The sequence below is a fragment of the Protopterus annectens genome, chromosome 1.part0 (genome assembly GCF_019279795.1).
Source record: "Protopterus annectens isolate FY-2018-M chromosome 1.part0, PAN1.0, whole genome shotgun sequence".
Lineage (NCBI taxonomy): Eukaryota > Metazoa > Chordata > Ceratodontiformes > Protopteridae > Protopterus > Protopterus annectens.
The window spans coordinates 1,683,788,018-1,683,806,662 of NC_056725.1; the positions used below are offsets into that span (position 1 = coordinate 1,683,788,018).

At 45.9% G+C, this 18,645-nt stretch overlaps 1 protein-coding gene across 1 annotated transcript in view; it reads left to right on the forward strand.

Annotated features, from left to right (window-relative positions):
- The window catches only part of TNRC6B (trinucleotide repeat containing adaptor 6B), a 2,803,754-nt gene that overhangs the window by 2,549,528 nt on the left and 235,581 nt on the right, over nucleotides 1-18,645 (forward strand). The window contains exon 18 of the mRNA XM_044074422.1: nucleotides 3,990-4,060. Coding sequence (XP_043930357.1) covers nucleotides 3,990-4,060 — 71 coding nt within the window. The remainder of the gene's footprint in view (nucleotides 1-3,989; nucleotides 4,061-18,645) is intronic.

Below are 18,645 nucleotides of genomic sequence, written 5' to 3' on the forward strand. Positions count from 1 at the left end.
CCCTCTCAACAGCAAGTGCGACGACTTCTTCAATCTCTTCCCCCTTCCCGGCCACTCCTCCAGAGATGCTCTAGTTCACGATTGGCCTCGGGGTCTTCTGTACACATTTCCACCTTTTCCCCTAATTCCCAAGTTAATTCAGAAAGCAACCGCTTTGGGATCCAGGATGTTCCTCATTGCCCCTTACTGGCCTCGACAAGTTTGGCTCCCGTTCCTGCATCGCCACCTACTGGAGCAGCCGTGGAATCTGGACCCAGTGTCAGACCTCTTGGTCCATCAGTCGGGCGGGCTGCACCAGTCCCTTCAGTCTCTCAACCTTACAGCTTGGTTGCTCCACTTCCAACTTTAGCCAGGCTTCCGCTAATTTCTCAGCCGGTGCGTGAAATCATCCTTTCTTCGCACAAATCTGCCACCAGGAAGACTTATGCTAGTAAGTGGAAATGTTTCTCCTTCTGGGCAGAGGCTAGGAATATTGACCCTTTTACAGACCCTGTCCATCATGTTTTAGATTTTTTAGCAGAGCTCTTTCAAGCTGGTTCCTCCTCTTCCACCATTAGGGTCCAATTAGCTGCTATTGCAAATTTCCATGCTAGCCTGTCAGAAACCAGCATCATGTCCCACAAACTTTGCAAGGCCTTTCTCAAGGAACTTTGTTACTTAGGCCCCCGGTCAGAGATCCCCCGCCTCCGTGGGACTTGAACTTGATATTGGCTTCGTTGATTCTCCCCCCCTTTGAACCAACGGCTTCCTGTTCCTTAAAAATTGCTCTCCTGGAAAACTTTCTTATTGATAGCCATCACATCAGCTAGGAGAGTTTCGGAACTTCAAGCCCTCTGTATTCGTCGTCCTTATCTTGCGTTTCATAAGGACAGAGTTTCACATAGGCCTAATCCTTCGTTTTTACCCAAGATACCCTCTAAAACAAATCTGAATCAGTCTATTGATCTGCCCGTATTTTTTCCTAACTATTCTAACAAAGCTGAACAAAATTTCCACCGCTTGGATGTTCACATGCAATTACGTTTCTACTTGGACAGGACAAAGCAAATAAGAAAATCAGACCAACTTTTCCTATCCTATGCTGAGGGCAAACAAGGACGGCCAGTTTCCAAAGTAACCTTATCCAGGTGATTGTCCTCTATTATTACCTTGATTTATCAACTCATACTCCCTGCTAAACCTAAAGGTCATTCCACCAGAGCATTGGCTACGTCAGTAGCCTTTCAAGCAAGACTACCAATGAAATCTATTTGTGCCGCAGCCACTTGGGCCACTCCTCATACATTCATTTCGCATTATAAGTTGGATGTGGCCTCTAGGAATAGAGCTGAGTTTGGTTCCACTGTGCTCAAGAGTCTGTTCCGATGAGCCACCCAGGACTAAGGTGCTAGGGATGCTGTCCCATCCAGCAAGAATGAAGGCGAGATAGACAACTTAACATTAAGAAGTTGTGTACCTACCATAACGTTCCATGCTGTCTTCTTCTCGCCGCCTTTCTTGCGTCCCACCCTCCATCCCCCTAGCCTGGATAGACCGAGAAGAGTCCCCTTTCGGGGCCTTCTTCCTCTGGACAACTCTGATGTACATTGTGTCCTCCTCTGTCTTTGTACTATAGTTTTCCATTGTGGTTGGACAGGTGTCCTTGAATCTTTCCTTGGTGTTAGCTCTGCCAAACGAGATCTGGGGATCTGATGCCTAGCATTGTGGGATATAGGGAGGGCCTCGAGCCAGTAAATAGCTCTCGAGCTTTAGTAGATTGCCGAGTCAGAGCCGAGGATCGGCTCCGAACCCATCTAGCAAGAAAGAAGGCGAGAAGAAGACAACTAACATGGAACGTTATTGTAGGTACATAACTTCTTATTCTTGGTGATTCCAACGTGGTAGCAGACAACAAAGTCTATCCTGAGTCGCCATTGACTGTGGATTTTCGATCTGTGGGGATCTCCATGCTGCGATCTGTTTGTATCTTCATCTAATCACAAATGCAGCAAATATTTTGCCTTGATCCCCTCACTGGGGGAATCGCCCAGGGATGCTCTGATTCGCGATTAGCCACCGGGACTTCTCTACGTCTATCCCCCAAAGCCCCTCATTCCCAAAGTTCTACAGGAAAGCCCATCGCTTGAAGGCTCACCTCATCCTCATTGTCTCCTTCTGGTCACGTCAACCGTAGTTCTCCCTCCGCCTCCTTCTGGCCTTGTCAAATGTAGTTCTCCCTCCTCTGGTCTCATCTGATATATCCGCCTTGGATATTGGATCCAGTCCCAGGATCTCATTTCCCATCCATGGGGACATCCCCCTCCCGACCTGACATCCATGAGGCTGACAGCTTGGTACCTCCAATTCCAATGATCATCGGCCAGGCCAAGTTGCCTTCCCCAGTGAAGGATATTATTTTAGTATCTCAGAAGCCTTCCACCAAAAAGGTTTATTCCAGTAAATGGAAGAAATTCTCTCTTTGGGCTCATCAGAGGGACATAGATCCTTTTTTGCTCCGATTCTGAATACCTTGTCTTTCCTTTCTTTGTTCCAACAAGGGGTAAGCTTCTTGACTATTAAGCTACAGTTGGCAGCTATTTCCAGCTTCTGCTTAAGCGATAGTCCCATGTTTTCTTCTAGGCTCTGCAAGGCCTTTCTTAAAGGGGTTTTCTTACTTAGGCCTCCTTTCAAAGGTCCATCTCCTCCTTGGGATCTTACCTTCATGCTGCAGTCCCTGACGCAACCTCCTTTCGAACCTGCTGCAAAGTGTGATATTAAGTTTCTATTTTGGAAGACTGCCTTTTTGGTAGCAATTACCTCTGCCGAGAGGGTTTCTGAATTCCAAGCTCTTTGCATAAAGCCTCCCTTCATGCTTTTTCACAAGAATAAGGTTTCTCTTCGAACTAGTCCTTCCTTCATTCCAAATGTAGCTTCGAAAGCCAACCTAAATCAGTATATCCAGGTCCCTGTTTTTCTTCCCAACTTCTCAAACCAAGGGGAGTATCAGCCACATGCCTGGATGTCCATAGGCAGTTAATTTTCTGTTTAAAGAGGACTGAGGATTTTCGAAAGTTGGATCAGCATTTTGTAGTCTTTTCCCAGGCCAGGAGAGGCATGGCCATTTCTAAAGTGTCGATTTCTCATTGGATAGCTTCTTGTATAGTTCAGATTTACGAGAGCAATCACAGGGATCTTCCCAGACCTATTAAAGCTCATTCTATGAAGTCAGTAGCTATATCTTTGGCGTTCTGGGCCAGGATGTCCTTAGAAGACATTAGTGCTGCTGCCACCTGGTTAAACCCCCATATATTTGTAACACACTACAAGTTGGATTTGGTATCTAGGGGTAGAGCCTCGTTTGGGTCTTCTGTGCTCTGGCAGGTCCTTCTTGAGACCTCCCAGGATTTTGGATAGCTGCGAATTCTGACCCATCCTTGATCAATAATGACACAGATAGCATCAGATAAAGAGTTATGTACTTACCATAACTTGGAATCTGTGCTATCCGTTGTCATTATTCATCACGTTCCATCCCTCCGTCTGGTGACCAGGGGATACTTAGAGTAATGGTGCGTTTGTGTCTGCTGTTTCTGGGTGAGGACAGTGTCCCTGCCTGGATAGTTATCTAGCAAACTCAATCTGAGGATTATGCGCAACAGGAAGCAAGGGGAGGGGGGAGTTTGAGCTCAGGAGCTGTCGCTCACTTTGCCGGCTCTGATCCAAGACCCATCCGTGATGAATAATGACACTGGATAACATAAATTCTAAGTTATGGTAAGTACATAACTCTCTTTTGATTACAGCTTCAGACTTTTCTTGTTATTCATGAATAAGGTGCGTTCTAGAGTCTCATAGTTGAGTTACTTTTGCATACATCATTATAGTACTTTATATATAATTTACCTTCAATAATTACTGCCTTCCTTAAATTAGTTAGGCATATATTTTTGTCAAGCGTCTTTACTGTATTCTGTTGTAGTAATTGTTATTTTTTGCTTTAATTTCTGAAGGCTCTACCTGGAGCGATGGTGGCTCAGTCAGAACAAGCTGCTGGCTGGTTCTTCACAATCTCACTCCTCAGGTAATTAGGTACCCTTTCAAATATTTTTCTAAGTAAAAGCTGACAGTGCGACTTCTAAAATGTATGTTTGACTGATCCTTTTGAGTAACAGGTTTTCACTGCTTTTACTTTTTGTGAAGTCACCGTGGATAATAAACACAAACCAGATGAAAAAATGCTATGGGAGATGGTAGATGTCAAAGGGTGCAGCAGGCTCAGATACTCCCACATCTCCATGCCTAGCTTAGTTGTTCTTTTCTGCAAAAGAAAACGGAAAATGTGGTGATGTCCTATCTCGCCTTCGTTCTTCACTGGTTGGGTTGTTCCGACTCTGCCGTATACAAAATCTCGAGGTCTTCCACTGGCTCATGGCTGTATCCCTGTCCCATCATGCCCTAGGAAAGCTCCCCAGAGCTTGATGTTCTTCATCTCACATTTCTGCAGTCCTTACACTTGGGTAGTCCGCTGTCCTCGGTCGGCCCGAATATCAAAGTATAAGGCTGACGTCGGTCAAGGCGCATTTGACTGACATCAGGACGTCAGGGTACAAATGCGCATGACCGACGTCATATCCCCAGTCTTTTTTGCCGCATGGTCCGATGCAGAAGCAGCATTGCAAGTGCCGGTTGGCGTTCTGAGATTTTTCGATTTCGAAGTTTCAGACCGAGTTCAAAGTTGGCTAAGTACCCCGTTGGGGAATATTTTAGTTTTTTCTTGCCTCAGTGATTTAGCGGATGTCAGAAAAAGTCAATAATTGCATTTCTTGTGGGAAACAGATACCGCATAGAGATTATCATACTTTGTGTATTCCTTGCTTAGGGCCTGAGCACGACGTTGTTGGCTGTCGCTCTTGTGCTAGATTCAATAAACGCACTATAAAGAGGAGGTTGGATTGTGCCAGGTTAGTCTTTGGGAAGCGGTGCAATTATAAAATGCCGTTGGATGCTCTGACGCCCGCTTCTTCGAAGAAGCGCAAGGACAAGGCAGTTAAACCTAGGCTAGAAGAACCGTCTGTACCGGACGCCGGTTCTTTAGAGGTGTCGGTGGAGCCGGTGGCTCCACCGGAGGTTTCTTTGTGTTCCCAGGGTGAGACCTTATTATTGCAAGATGTGGCCTCTCAGGAGGCAGGTCAGGCTGAGGGGGCTTCTCAGGTTACTATACTCCCCTCCCTTCCTAGGGTGGCTAGGCCCTCTCCTTCTGTTTCAAAGGCTTCTCCCAGGGGCAGGCCAGGTTTAGCTTCAGTTGGTGTTACCCCTAGCTCTTCAGGAACTGTGCCCAAAAAGCATATGCTTAAAATGGCAGAAGATTTAATTACTTTGATTAGGGGTTCTATGCCCCCTCCTGATAAGAGACCTAGGGTGGAGCCTGAGTTAGGCAGTTTTGAGCAGGCTTCAGATGTTTCAGAGTCTTCGGCTGAAGACTTGCAGGAGTACTCTCCTTATTCTGATTCTGATGTAGATGATTCTACTCCTTCTGCTTCTCCTCCTGAGGATTTTTCTTTTTCAGAAACTCTTCACTCCATGAGGGAGCATTTTAAGTGGGAAGGTCAGGACTTCTCTGATTCCAGGAAAAGGCTTAGGGAATTTTTGTTTTTACCCCAGCATAGGCCTTTGGCTATACCTCCTGTTTTGGATGTAGTGGAAGATGTTTTTGCAGAGGCTTCTCTTAATCCTGATTCTTTGCCTCCTGCTCCTGTTAAACCGGATAGGTATTACAGGGTGCCTGAAGCTCATAAGTTTCTTAAGAGTCCTAGGGCAGACCCAGAAACTGTTAGCCAGGGGCCTAAAGGTGTTAAGGCTTCTGTTGTAAAGAATCCGGTTCCTGCAGACAAAGAGGCCAGGGCCTTGGATAGATGGGGAAAGAAAGTTTATACTTCTTCCACTCTTGCTATGAGGGCTTTGAATTGCCAGTTTCACATGTTGAAATACCAAAACTATCTCCTTTCACAATTGAAGTCTAAGGTTGATGCTCTGGCAGAAGGTATTGATTGTAAAGAGTTGCAAGATTTAGTACATGTTTCTGAACAGGTGGGTAAGCATTCTTTGCAATGCGGTTTTGATGCTGTACAGGCCTCGTCTAGGGTGGCTGCCACTGGGTCAGTTCTTCGCAGGCACGCCTGGCTGAGGGATCAGAATTTGTCTGACCATGTTAAAACAAGGATTTTAGATGCTCCTTTGCAATCTGACGTGTTGTTTGGTTCTCCTGTTGAGGCAGTTTTAAAGAAAATGGAAGACAAGGCTAAGTCTATGCAGACTGTTAAAGATTTTTGCAGGTCCAGCCTCCAAAGTTTAGTAGAAATTGGCCTACTAAGGGGTGGACGATCCTTCTTATGATTCCCAGTCTAGGGGTAGATCTAGACGTGGTAGGGGCAGAGCTCAGGGCTCTTTCAGGCCTAGAACAGGGAGTTCTCCTGCACAGTCTTCGGGTGAGGGCAGGGGTCAGTCCTTTCGTAAACAGACCCAATGACCTACCTTTTCAGCTGCCAGAGCCTTCTCGTCTGGCAGCACCTTTGGGAGGAAGGTTGGCACTTTTCAAAGAAAATTGGAGTTTAATTACCCAAGACAGATGGGTATTGGATATCATACACCACGGCTACAGGTTTTATTTCCATACCTTGCCTCCTTTCAAAGGCATGCCAGACGTTCTTCCTCAACAAAGACTAGAGGTGCACAAGCAAATTTCTCTGTTGCTCCAAATAGGGGCCATACAGCCGGTCCCTATGCCAGAAGTGGGCCTAGGATTTTATTCTCGCCTGTTCCTAGTACCAAAGAAGGGGAACACGTGGAGACCAATTTTGGATTTATCTATCCTCAACACTTATCTGGACATTCCCAAGTTCAAAATGTTGACGTTGCAGCAGCTTTTACCTCTGCTGGGCAAAGATCATTGGATGGTAACTTTGGATCTCAAGGAGGCTTACCTTCATGTTCCTATCAGACTAAGTTGCAGGAAGTATCTGCGTTTTCGAGCTGGGACTTCTCACTATCAGTTCTCTGCATTGCCCTTTGGCTTATCTACTGCGCCCAGAGTGTTCACGAAAGTTCTGGCTCCAGTGATAGCTTTCTTCAGGCTAAAAGGAATACAGATCTATCCTTATTTGGACGACTGCCTGATTCTGGCTCAAGGAAGGGAAGAGCTTCTTCATCATTTGGATTATGTGATAGCAGTGCTAAGATGCCTGGGGTATTCTGTGAACAAAATAAAGTCCAGTCTAGTACCCTCTCAAGACATGTGCTTTCTGGGTGTGAGACTGAATACAGCATCCCAGATGGCCTTTTTAACCCCGGACAAACAAAAGAATCTATCCCTTTACTTCCATCAACTATCTCATCAGTCCGGGCTGACTGCAAGGACAGTCCTTCAAGCCTTAGGGTTCATGGCATCTTGTATTCTGGTGCTTCCCAATGCCAAACTGCATATGAGGAAGCTACAATGGTATCTCAAAAATCTATGGACACAGCACTGCCAGGATCTGGACACTGTCATTCAAATAATACCTTGCATTCAAAAGGAATTTTTGTGGTGGGCTCAGGAATGTCACCTAAACAAGGGACTCTCTGTGACCCGGCCAGAGGCGAGTCAGATTTTAACGACAGATGCCTCAGACAAAGCTTGGGAGCTCATCTAAATGGAAAGTGGATACAAGACAAGTGGCCTGCCAGACTACAACATCTACATATCAACATGAAGGAGATGTTAGCAGTCCAGTTTGCATTAATAGCTTTCAAGGAATTACTTCTTCCAGGGCAGGTGTTGATTCTAACAGACAACACAACTGTCATGTGGTACATCAACAAGCAAGGGGAACGATTCTTATCCTCTATGCAGGCAAGCAATGATTTTGTGGGAGACTGCTCTCAGTTTACAGCTCAATCTTCAGGCAAGGTTTCTGCCAGGAGCACAGAACTCCTTAGCAGATGTGTTGAGCAGGCAATTATGGATCCCCACGAGTGGAAATTGGATCCTCATGTATTTCAGAAATTGACAGTGTCATGGGGAACTCCAGACATAGATCTGTTCGCTTCTCCACTAAACCATCAGCTGCCAAAGTTTTGCACAAAAGGTTTCATCCCACAGCTTGGAGAGTGGATGCTCTTTCTTTCAATTGGAGCAATCTTCATGTGTATGCCTTTCCACCTCTGCCTCTCCTCCCAAAGGTACTTCTAAAGGTCAGACAGGACAAGCCAAGGATGATTTTAATAGCTCCGGATTGGCCTCGACAGCACTGGTACCCATTACTGAGAAGTCTGGTACGAAGCCTCCATGGCCTTTGCCTTCGATTCCACACCTGTTGTCACAGGAGGACAGCCATTTGCTAAATGTCAAGCTTCACTCTCTGCACCTGACAGCCTGGCATATTCTGTTTTGAACCATAATGGGCCTCCACTTCCTCAGCAAGTTTTGAATGTTATTTTGGAAGCTAGAAGGCCTAGTACAAGGAAAGTGTACGCAGACAAATGGAAGAGATTTTTATTTTGGAGTGCAGCAAAAGATTTTGATGTTTCTGAGCCTAATTTGTGTGTGGCTCTTCAATATCTTACTGAGTTACTAGACAAAGGTTTGTCTTTCTCTTCTATTAAAGTTCATGCTGCAGCAATTTCGGCTCACTATGATTGCGATCCACCATTGTTTTCTCATCCTTTGTTCAAGCAATTTCTTAGAGGGGCAAAGAATATAAGACCCCCACGAAGAGCTCCTACTCCTGCTTGGGATCTCAATTTTGTGTTGGAGAAACTCACTCTACAACCTTTTGAGCCTGCAGCTACTTCTTGAGTTGAAATATTTGTCATGGAAGACTGCTTTTTTGTTGGCCCTTACCTCTGCAAGAAGGGTTTCTGAATTGCAGGCCCTTACGGCGGTTGAGCCTTTCTTGATTTTCCATAAGGATAGGGTATCATTACGTACTAATCCTTCCTTTATGCCTAAGGTGGTTTCTAGTGTGGCTTTAAACCAAACTATTCATTTGCCTACTTTTTATGCAAATCCCCAAAATAAAGGGGAAAAGATTTTGCACACTTTAGATGTACACAGGCAGTTACGTTATTATTTGGACAGAACTAAAGGGTTCAGGCAGTCTCAGCAGTTGTTTTTTTCTTTTGCTTTGAGTTCTCAGGGCAAGCCTGTGTCAAAACAAACTATTTCTAAGTGGATTGGGTTTTGCATTGCTTTCTGTTATTCCCATCATGGCAAGGAGATTCCAGCTGGGATTAGGCCTCATTCCACTAGGGCTACTGCCACTTCAACAGCTTTTTTGAGGGGAGTGGCAACCAAGGATATTTTGGAGGCAGCTACTTGGAGTTCAGTGCATACTTTCTCTAGACATTATCACCTGCCACTTTACTCTAAATCCAGGGCTGGTTTTGCCACTGCTGTTTTGCAGGGCATTTTGGCAGCTCCTGCTTCCTTGTAGTTAGCCATCCTCCCTTACCTCTGCTTTGGGATTCTACCCAAGTGTAAGGACTGCAGCAATGTGAGATGAAGAACATAGTACAGTTTTGTACCTACCATAAATGTAGATGTTCAAAGATCTACATTGCTGCAGTCCAATTTACCCTCCCTCCTTCCCCTCTGTAGTTAGAGGTGGTTGTGTGGGTTGGGTTGTACATATTGTGTATATTGTATATATTGTACATATAGTTAGTGCAAGGGTGGTGGGTTGGTTGTTTGCTGTCTTTTGGTTTTGACCTTTATGTTTAGGGTCTTCTGACATCTGGGGCAAGAAAAGACTGAGGATATGACGTCGGTCATGCGCATTTGTACCCTGACGTCCTGATGTCAGTCAAATGCGCCTTGACCGACGTCAGCCTTATACTTTGATATTCGGGCCGACCGAGGACAGCGGACTACCCAAGTGTAAGGACTGCAGCAATGTAGATCTTCGAACATCTACATTTATGGTAGGTACAAAACTGTACTTTTCCCGCTAAACAGATCGTGTGCTTTCATTTTGGTTCTGGCTAAGTTGGAAAACTTTTTCTTCTTACTATTGCTATATTTGGTATTTTTTACTGTTTAAAAACTTAACGGTTAGCTTTTAAATAATAATCTAGTTAGTTTAGACAGTTTGTTTTTCCTGCTTTGCTTTCTGGCAGTCATTTTTGTTAGTTAGGCCTGTGTTACTCCCTTTCCCAGCTTAAATTTACTGTTTGAAGCCCATTTTTTGTTAGAGGGCTTTCTTTCTATCCTTTACCTGGCCCTTTTACACACTCATTTAATTTAGAGTTTGTGAAGAATCTTTTTGCTCCTGTTACTTACTCCTAGCCAAAACCGGCAGCTCGTTTGAGTTAGAGGTCTACCCGTTGCCTGTTTAAAGTTAGAATGCTATCCTATTCCTTTCCCCATCCCTTTTGACTAGGCAGTTTTGTTTTAGTTAGAGAGCTGCCACATGTTCTTTGTGTTTCACTGTTGCAGTCATCACCTATGGGTTATCCCTGCTGAGTCAATGTATTTCTGTTGGCTGCTGTCGCCTGTAGTCTGACATCAGGTAGTCAATGCTATAAAGCAAGGAAGCCAACGCCATTACATCAGTCTTTCTTACCGTGGAGCCCATAGCGGAAGCAGTTCGCAAGTGTGCTGGTCGGTCGCTACCAGAGTTGAAATTACAGCTGAAAACGTCTAAAGCTAAGTACCCCATTGGGGATCCTTTTTTCTTGCACTAACCGATGTCTGAAAAAGTTAACAATTGTTTCGCATGTGGAAAGCAGATCCCACACCAAGACTTGCATTCATGCTGCGTCACTTGTTTAGGCCCAGACCACAACGTCCCAGATTGCCGGTTTTGTGCCCTCTTTAACAAGAGAACCATTCACCGTAGAACTCTTATTTTAGACAGGTATTTTCATCTTCCATCTTTGCATTCCGAAATGGCATCCGTCAGCCAACAATCCATGGACATTCTGAAAAATCCAGAGATAAAGATAGAGAACAGACCACACAAGGCTAAGCCTTCTGATGACTCTACTGCTAAGCAAGTTGTCAGTTCTCCCGAATTCATTGAAGCGCTTTCGCAGCCCCGATGCCCGATTCAATATTTGCGCGGGCTTCTACTGAGATTCTTTCAGAGTCTGGTATGCTGCAGAAATCTTCTAGGTCTTCTGAGCCTTTGGCTGTCTCTGCCTAGGAGCCACAATGCAGGCACCGGCTTCCGAGGAGGCCTCTCGCCCTACCGAATCTAGACAAAAAAACGATGTCTTCTCATCCGACTACCATTTCTCTCAGACCGACGTATATGCTTAGGCCTAGAAGCCAGGCCACACCTAGGAAATCTGCCTCTAGCCACCCTTCTCCTGAAATTATGACAGAACAAGATTCTGAGGAATCTGATTATTCAGATTTTGAAGAGGAACAACAACCTCTGACTGCTTATGAGGATTCAGATGCGGATGAATCCATTCCTTCTGCCTCCCCACCAGAAGACCTTTCCTTTGGGGAAACACTTCACACCTTCAGGGAACATTTCCAGTGAGAATCTCAGGATTTCCCCCAGTCTAAAAAAAGACAGAGTTTCTGGACCTGCCCCAGCACAGACCCCTGGCCATCCCCCCTATTTTAGAGGTGGTGGATGATGTTTTCCACGAATCCAGCTTAGCACCTGACACTCTCCCACCTGCTCCCAGTAAACCTGACAGGTATTACAGAGTACCTAATTCTCACAAATACCTGTACAGAAATCCTGCTGCAGACCCAGAAGTCATTACACAGGGACCTGAAGGTGCTAAGACTAGTTCTGCCAAGAATTCTATTCCTTCTGACAAGGATTACAGAGCTCTGGACAGATGGGGTAAAAAAGTATACACCTCTGCAACCTTGGCTATCAGAGTACTCAACTGTCTGTTCCATAAGTTAAAATATCAACAACTCAGTTTGGAACTATTAAAACAAAAGATTTCAACCTTTCCTGACTGTACCAATTCGAAAGAGTTAGCAGATTTACTATACTGTACTTGTCAAGTGGCCAAACACTCATTACACTGTGGATATGATGTCCTAGAAGCCTCAAGCAGGGCAGCAGTGTCAGGATCTGTCAATAGGAGACATGCTTGGTTGAAGGAACAACCTCTCCCTGATCATGTCAAATCTAAACTAATTGATGCACCCCTGGATAAAGACTGCTTGTTTGGAGTAAAAGCAGAAGAGGTGCTTAAAAAGACGACAGACAAAGCAAAATCTATGCAAACAGTTCAGATTCAATCTCCCAGTTTCAGCAGGAATTTTCTCTCTAAGCACTGGTCCTTTTCTCTGCACCTAACAGAGCCAAGTTAAGCCCTGCAGGGACAGACCACCCAGGCCCCTATCCCAGGGGCAGTAGAGAACCAAACTGTGGACCATTTCCACCCCAAAGACAGGGAGTTCTAAAAGCCACCCTTCTATGGCAAAAACTCTCAATGACTCCCTCTCCCCTCTCTCCCCTTCTTTCACTCACCAAAAGCTAAGAGGAAGGCTCTCCCTCTACAAAGAAAATTGGCTTTCTGTAACAAAGGACCAATGGGTCTTAAAGATCATTTTTCAGGGATACAAATTCTGTTTCAGCGAACTCCCAATTCCAAGAGGGTACCCAGATTTACCTCCAAATCACTGGGCAGAGGCATTGAAACAGGTCCAAGCTATCATATCCCAGGGGGCAGTAGAACCTGTCCCCTCAGATCAAACAGGCAAAGGCTTTTATTCCAGACTATCCTTGTTCACAGAAAAGAGGGTACTTGGCACCCCATTCTGGATCTATCCATTCTGAGCACCTCCCTGATGGTCCCCATATTCAGAATGCTAACTTTGCAGCACCTGCTGCCTATGCTGACGAAAAATGCCTGGCTAGTGACCCTAGACCTAAAATATGCCTACCCTCCACATCCCCGTAAGGGAATCCTGCAGGAAAGTCCTGCGCTTCAGTGCAGGCTCACAACACTTTCATTTCTCTGCGCTACCCTTTGGCTTATCTGCTGCTCCCATAGTATTCACCAAATGCTTAGCCCCGGCCATAGCATTTTACAGACGGAAATGTACAGATTTACCCTTATCTGGACAACTGCCTCATTCAGGCAGAGTGCAAAGAAAAGCTGCTGCAGGACCTTCTCTTTGTCAAAACCCTCCTAACTTCCATAGGGTTCACCATCAATGAGAAGAAATCAAAGCAAACACCCTCCAGGAAGATCATTTTCTTGGGAGTACTGCTGGACACAGCATCCCAAATGGCCTTCCTATCCCCAGAAAAGCAGAGCTTTCCTGCCTCTCTACTTTACCCAGCTGGATTCCAGAGGTCACCTCACTGCAAGGAAGTTCCTGCAAGCCTTGGGGTACATGGCATCTTGCATCCTTCTAATTCCTCTGGCCAGGCTTCACATGAGGAAACTTCAGTGATATCTAAAGAACCTTTGGTGTCAACACTCTTCAGCCTCTAGAGACCTCTCTCCCTCTGATCCCCTTTATAAGGGCAGAGTTTCTCTGGTGGGCAGGGGCCTGTGCCAAGAACAAGGGTCTTCCCTTCATCCTCCGTTCTACCGGTCAGACCATCACCACCAATGCCTCAAACATTGCTTGGGGCGCTCATCTAGCAGTCAGGTGCACCCAAGGTCTTTGGGATGCTCAGCACCTACCCTTACAAGAAGGAAATGATGGCAGTACAAAAGCCTCTGACATCCTTCAAATCCCATCTCAGGCCAGGGGTTCTCCTTATTAAACAGACAACACCACAGTAATGTGGTACATCAGCAAAGAGGGAGGGACCCAATCTTACCCTCTGTGCAGGCTAGCCATGAACCTCTGGCTGACAGCCTCCTCCATGGGATTGCACCTAATTGCCCAATACCTACCAGGGATCAACAACACCCTGGTAGACCACCTAAGCAGAAACTTACTGGACTCCCACGAATGGCAGCTCCACAGAAAAATCTTTTTTCAGGTCATTTAGGAGTTGGGAATGCTGGAGGTGGATCTCTTTGCTTCGCACCTCAACCACCAGCTGAAAAAATTCTATACCAGGGAGTATCACCACCTAGCGTGGAAGGTGGATGCCTTGACCTTCCCTTGGAACTCCCTCTTTGTGTACGCATTCTCTCCTCTGCCTCTTATTCCCAAGGGTATTGATCAAGATAAGGGAGGAGAGACCAAAGGCCTTCCTCATTGCTCCAGATTGGCCCAGACAGCATTGGTACCCCTTACTGCGCAGCCTGACATTACAGCTGCACCCAGACCTCTGCAGACTCTCAAACTGTCAGCATGGCTAATACTTAAAATGCAAACAAGGGGTCCCTGTTAAGCAAACAGGTCCTAGACATTATCACAGAGGCCGGAAGCCCAGCACCAGAAAATCTTACGCAGGGATATGGAAAAGATTCTGCTCCTGGAGCCTGTCTAGAGGGGGCGCAGTACCTCACAACCTTCCATCCCTCTTATCCTGGACTACTTAGCCGAGTTACTCAATATTGCCCTTTCCTTCTCTTCTATTAAAATCCATGCCTCAGCCATTTCAGCTCATTTCGATACAGACCAGCCCATCTTCTCACATCCTTTGATTAAACAATTCCACAGAGGGGTTCTAATATCAGACCTCCCAGAAGGCCACCCACACCAGCTTGGGACCTGAATTATGTTTTAGAAAAATTAACATTACCACCTTTCGAGCCTGCTGCTTCAGCAGAATTGAGGTATCTCTCCTGGAAGACTGCTTTCCTTCTAGCCATCACCTCAACCAGAAGGGTTTCAGAAATTCAAGCACTCATGGCCATTGAGCCCTTCATCATTTTCCATGCAGACAGGGTTTCCCTGAGGACTAACCCTTCCTTTATGCCCAAAGTGGTATCTGATGTGACCCTCAACTAGGCCATGCATCTACCCACCTTCTTTCCTAACCCTCAGAACAAGGGGGAAAGAATTCTGCACTCACTAGACATGCACAGACAACTCAGATACTACCTGGACTGTACTAAACCCTTCAGAAAAACAGACCAGCTTCTTGTCAGCTTTGCCCCAGGGGCAGAGGGGAAGCCCATTTCCAAGCAAACCATTTCCAAGTGGATAGCACACTGTATCCATTTCTGCTACAGACTACATGGGAAACCACCCCCTAAGTCTATTCTTACCCATTCCACTAAGGCAGCCTCCACTTCCACAGCATTCCTCAGAGGAGTTTCCACCAGGGACATCTTGGAAGCTGCCACCAGGACCTCTGTCCATACCTTTACAAAGCATTACCATCTACCTCTCTTCTCTAAGGCTAGGGCAGGGTTTGCCTCTGCAGTGCATGCTGACCCATGCCTAGGTCTCTAACTAATCCTTCCATCCATCTACTCAGTTTTGAGAATCCTCCCACAGGTGAGACTGCAACAGTGAAGCATGAAGAACATAGTACAGTTGCGTACACTTAGCATAAATATAGGTGTTCGAGTGTATTCACTGTTGCAGTCCTGGTTTCCTTCCCTCCTTCCCCTTGTATCCTCTTTCCTTAGGGGGACATAAGCTTCCCACAGTGGCTTTTAGCCACCAGGACCACTGTACCATAATATTACCCTGTGCTTCTGACTGGTTAGGGCAAGAAAAACTGATGTAATGGCATTGGCTGCCTTGCTTTATAGCACTGAAGACCTGATGTCAGACTACAGGCAACAGCAGCCGACGCAGAAGAACATTGACTCTGGTATTCGGGCAGGCCGAGGGTTACCACAGCAGGGATAACACACAGGTGATGACTGCAACAGTGAATACACTCGAACATCTACATTTATGGTAAGTCTACACAACTGTACTTTCTTTCCTTGTTTCTGTAGTTGCTAAGGTTTTTCTGTCGTTTTGCTGTTTTATAAAATAATTTATATATAGTATAGTCATAGCTTGGGTTTATCTATGACTGTTAAGTAGTTGTACACTTTTTCTTATAGTTGTTGTCTGTTAGTAGACTGGTTATGTCTAAGGAACATAGAGACCAAACCCTCTGGGTTTAAAAAGTGTGTGAAGTGTAGCCAGAAAATGTCCATCATGGATGGACACACTATTTGTGTATATTGTCTTGGGGCCTTGCATCTGCAAGAAACATGTTCCATTTGCCACTCACTTAGTTCTAGAGTGCTTCTTGAAAGGAAGAACAAGCTTATTGTCAGAGGCTTACTGAACTTCCCCCTTCACTGAAGCATTAAAAGAAGGTCAGGGTACTTTTAAATTGATCAAGTTTCCTTCATCCAAGTCTGATAAATCTTGGAAAAGGTCATCTCCTTCTTCTGGCAAATCAGAGCCAGCAAAAAAGCTGACCAAAGATTCTTCTCCAGACCTGAAGATTTTTAGGCCCGAAAAGTCTTCATTATCGGCTCCTTCAGTATCGGGGCTGATAGAATTTGAATTATGGAGCCAGTCCCCGGAATTGGTACCGGTCTCCCCTACTTTAAGGTCACCTCTTCTACAACCGATTGTATCTCCTGCTCCCTCGTCTTAGTCCTCCAGGAGTCTTTCTGATGATGACTTGGATCAGGTGGGGCACAGACCTTTAAGGACACTGGCACTGGACAAACTTCTATCTGCTCCAACCCAGAGGGATTCGGAGCTGACCAGGACCTCCCCTTCGACATCATTTCCTCCTTTGAGCCGACCTGAGACTTCGGGACTGGAATGTCTGGAACCTATTGTAGTGTAACTGTCGGCACCGAGACCTACTCCAGGTTCTTCGGGTCCGACATCTGCTCTGACATCCTCGGTACTGTCTGAACTCGAGGAGTCTAGGAGCTAATGCTCTCCGGTCGGGTCTGAGGAGGGAAGTCTGGATATTTGTCGGATCCAAACTTGCCTCTCGGGACTTTGGCGCACGTGAGCTCAGCTCCTACATTAGCCTCGGAGCCAACCCCCTTGGTCCAGGGGATCCCTTCTTGGCTCTTTGGAGCCAGAGGCATCATTGCATCAGGGGAGAGGGGCTTTTGAGCTGATGAGAAGATTGCTGTCTCCACAGTTAGCTCCACTCTTAGGTACTGACATTCTTCCCCCAAAAGCACTGGCATCTGACTCGGCACCACACCATCCACAGACAGGCGGAGACCCTCAGGATACCTCATTAGGCGAACCCCCCTCTTCCGAAACCTCTCCAGAATACCTTTCTGAAGAGATCCCTTGAAAGAGACTTTGCAAGAGGAAGCATTTAGACTCCCCAGAGGAGTTACTCACGTCTGATAAAGACCTCGATGAGTCAGAAGGGTCCCCACGGTCACCCTCTGAGGATGTCTCCTTTGTAGACATCCTAGAAATTCTTAAGCAGAGAGGTGGCTAGAAGTCCATCAGCCCTTCTGAGGAGGAGTCTGTATATCTGAAAGCCTTTGGGTCTCGCCCTTCCGCTTGTTGGGGGTGTCTGCCTTTCGACAAGCTCTTGGAATTAGTTAATTAAAAGGTGTAGGAGTCTGCAGACGCAGTGTAGCCAGTTCATCGGAGGCCAAACAAGTTTCTCAGCACCGTCAGATAAAGATTTCCTTCCTAAGGGCATTCCGGTAAATGCTACGGTAGTAGTGGCAGCTACCAAAAAGCAACTTTCTGAGACATCCTCATCTGTCCATCCGCCGAACAAGGAATCTCGTACGATGAACAGATATCTATTTATTTATTTTGCATTTGTTAACCGGGAAAAGTCTGACTGAGCTGGTAATGTAGCCCTTTTTCAGCAGAGGCCCGGAGAGAAAAGGTCCAGTAAGAGTCACACAATAAAGTAAATAAAACAATTTTACAGATCACAGTAGCACTTTAGATATGGGAAGCGCATGTTGTCTTCAGTGACTTTTGCACTCAAATTGCTGAATTATCTGATGCACTTTACTAGGCTGTAAAAAGATCTCCTGAAGGAGCTAGGAGATAATCTCCAAGGTACAGTAGCTGCATGGATATCAGACAAAGTTTCCTCTCAGCTCTTCACCTTAAACTCTGTGGTTAACTCCTCCATGAGACTCATTTCTTATGCAGCAGAATGGAGCGAATAGAGCAGCGGGTTCAGGAATTTCCCTGAGGAGACATTCCTGAATGCACTTGCGTGACTTTGCGGAGCCCTTTAAATCTTCCTTTATAAATGCCCCCTTCGATGACTCATCATTCTTTGGGCCAAAAGTCAAAGCGACACTAACCAGGTGTGAGCAAGAAGAAAAAACTCTCTCTACTGTAGGAGTCCGTTTTTCTCTACCTTCTAGACCTTATCCAAGTGATCAAAAGGGAGGAAAAATGTGGTTCCGAAAATCCCAGAGAGCTTTTCAAGACACGTGGTGGTTCTTCCCCCAGGGGCAGAGGGGGAAGTAGTAATACCAGACACCGTCCATGTGACAGAGGGGGTCCGCTGAATTGGGGAGACAGGGATTCATTCCGTGGTAGGCCCTTTCAGCGCTCCTGAAGGGAGGCCTGCCTGTCCTCCTCTGGAGGCAGTCGGGGGTCGCTTACTGTTGTACCCAGAAGCCTGGTGTGAAATAACAAAAGACAAGTGGGTACAAAGTATCGTATCCAGAGGTTACTCTATACAGTTTTCCTTCCCTGTCCTAGATATAAAGAACATTCCAGACGTTCCACCCAGTCAGAGGGAACAGGCAACTCTAGAAATTCAAAAGTTGCTAGAAAAAAAGTGTCATCCAAACAGTCCCCACAGACCAAATGGGATCCAGAAC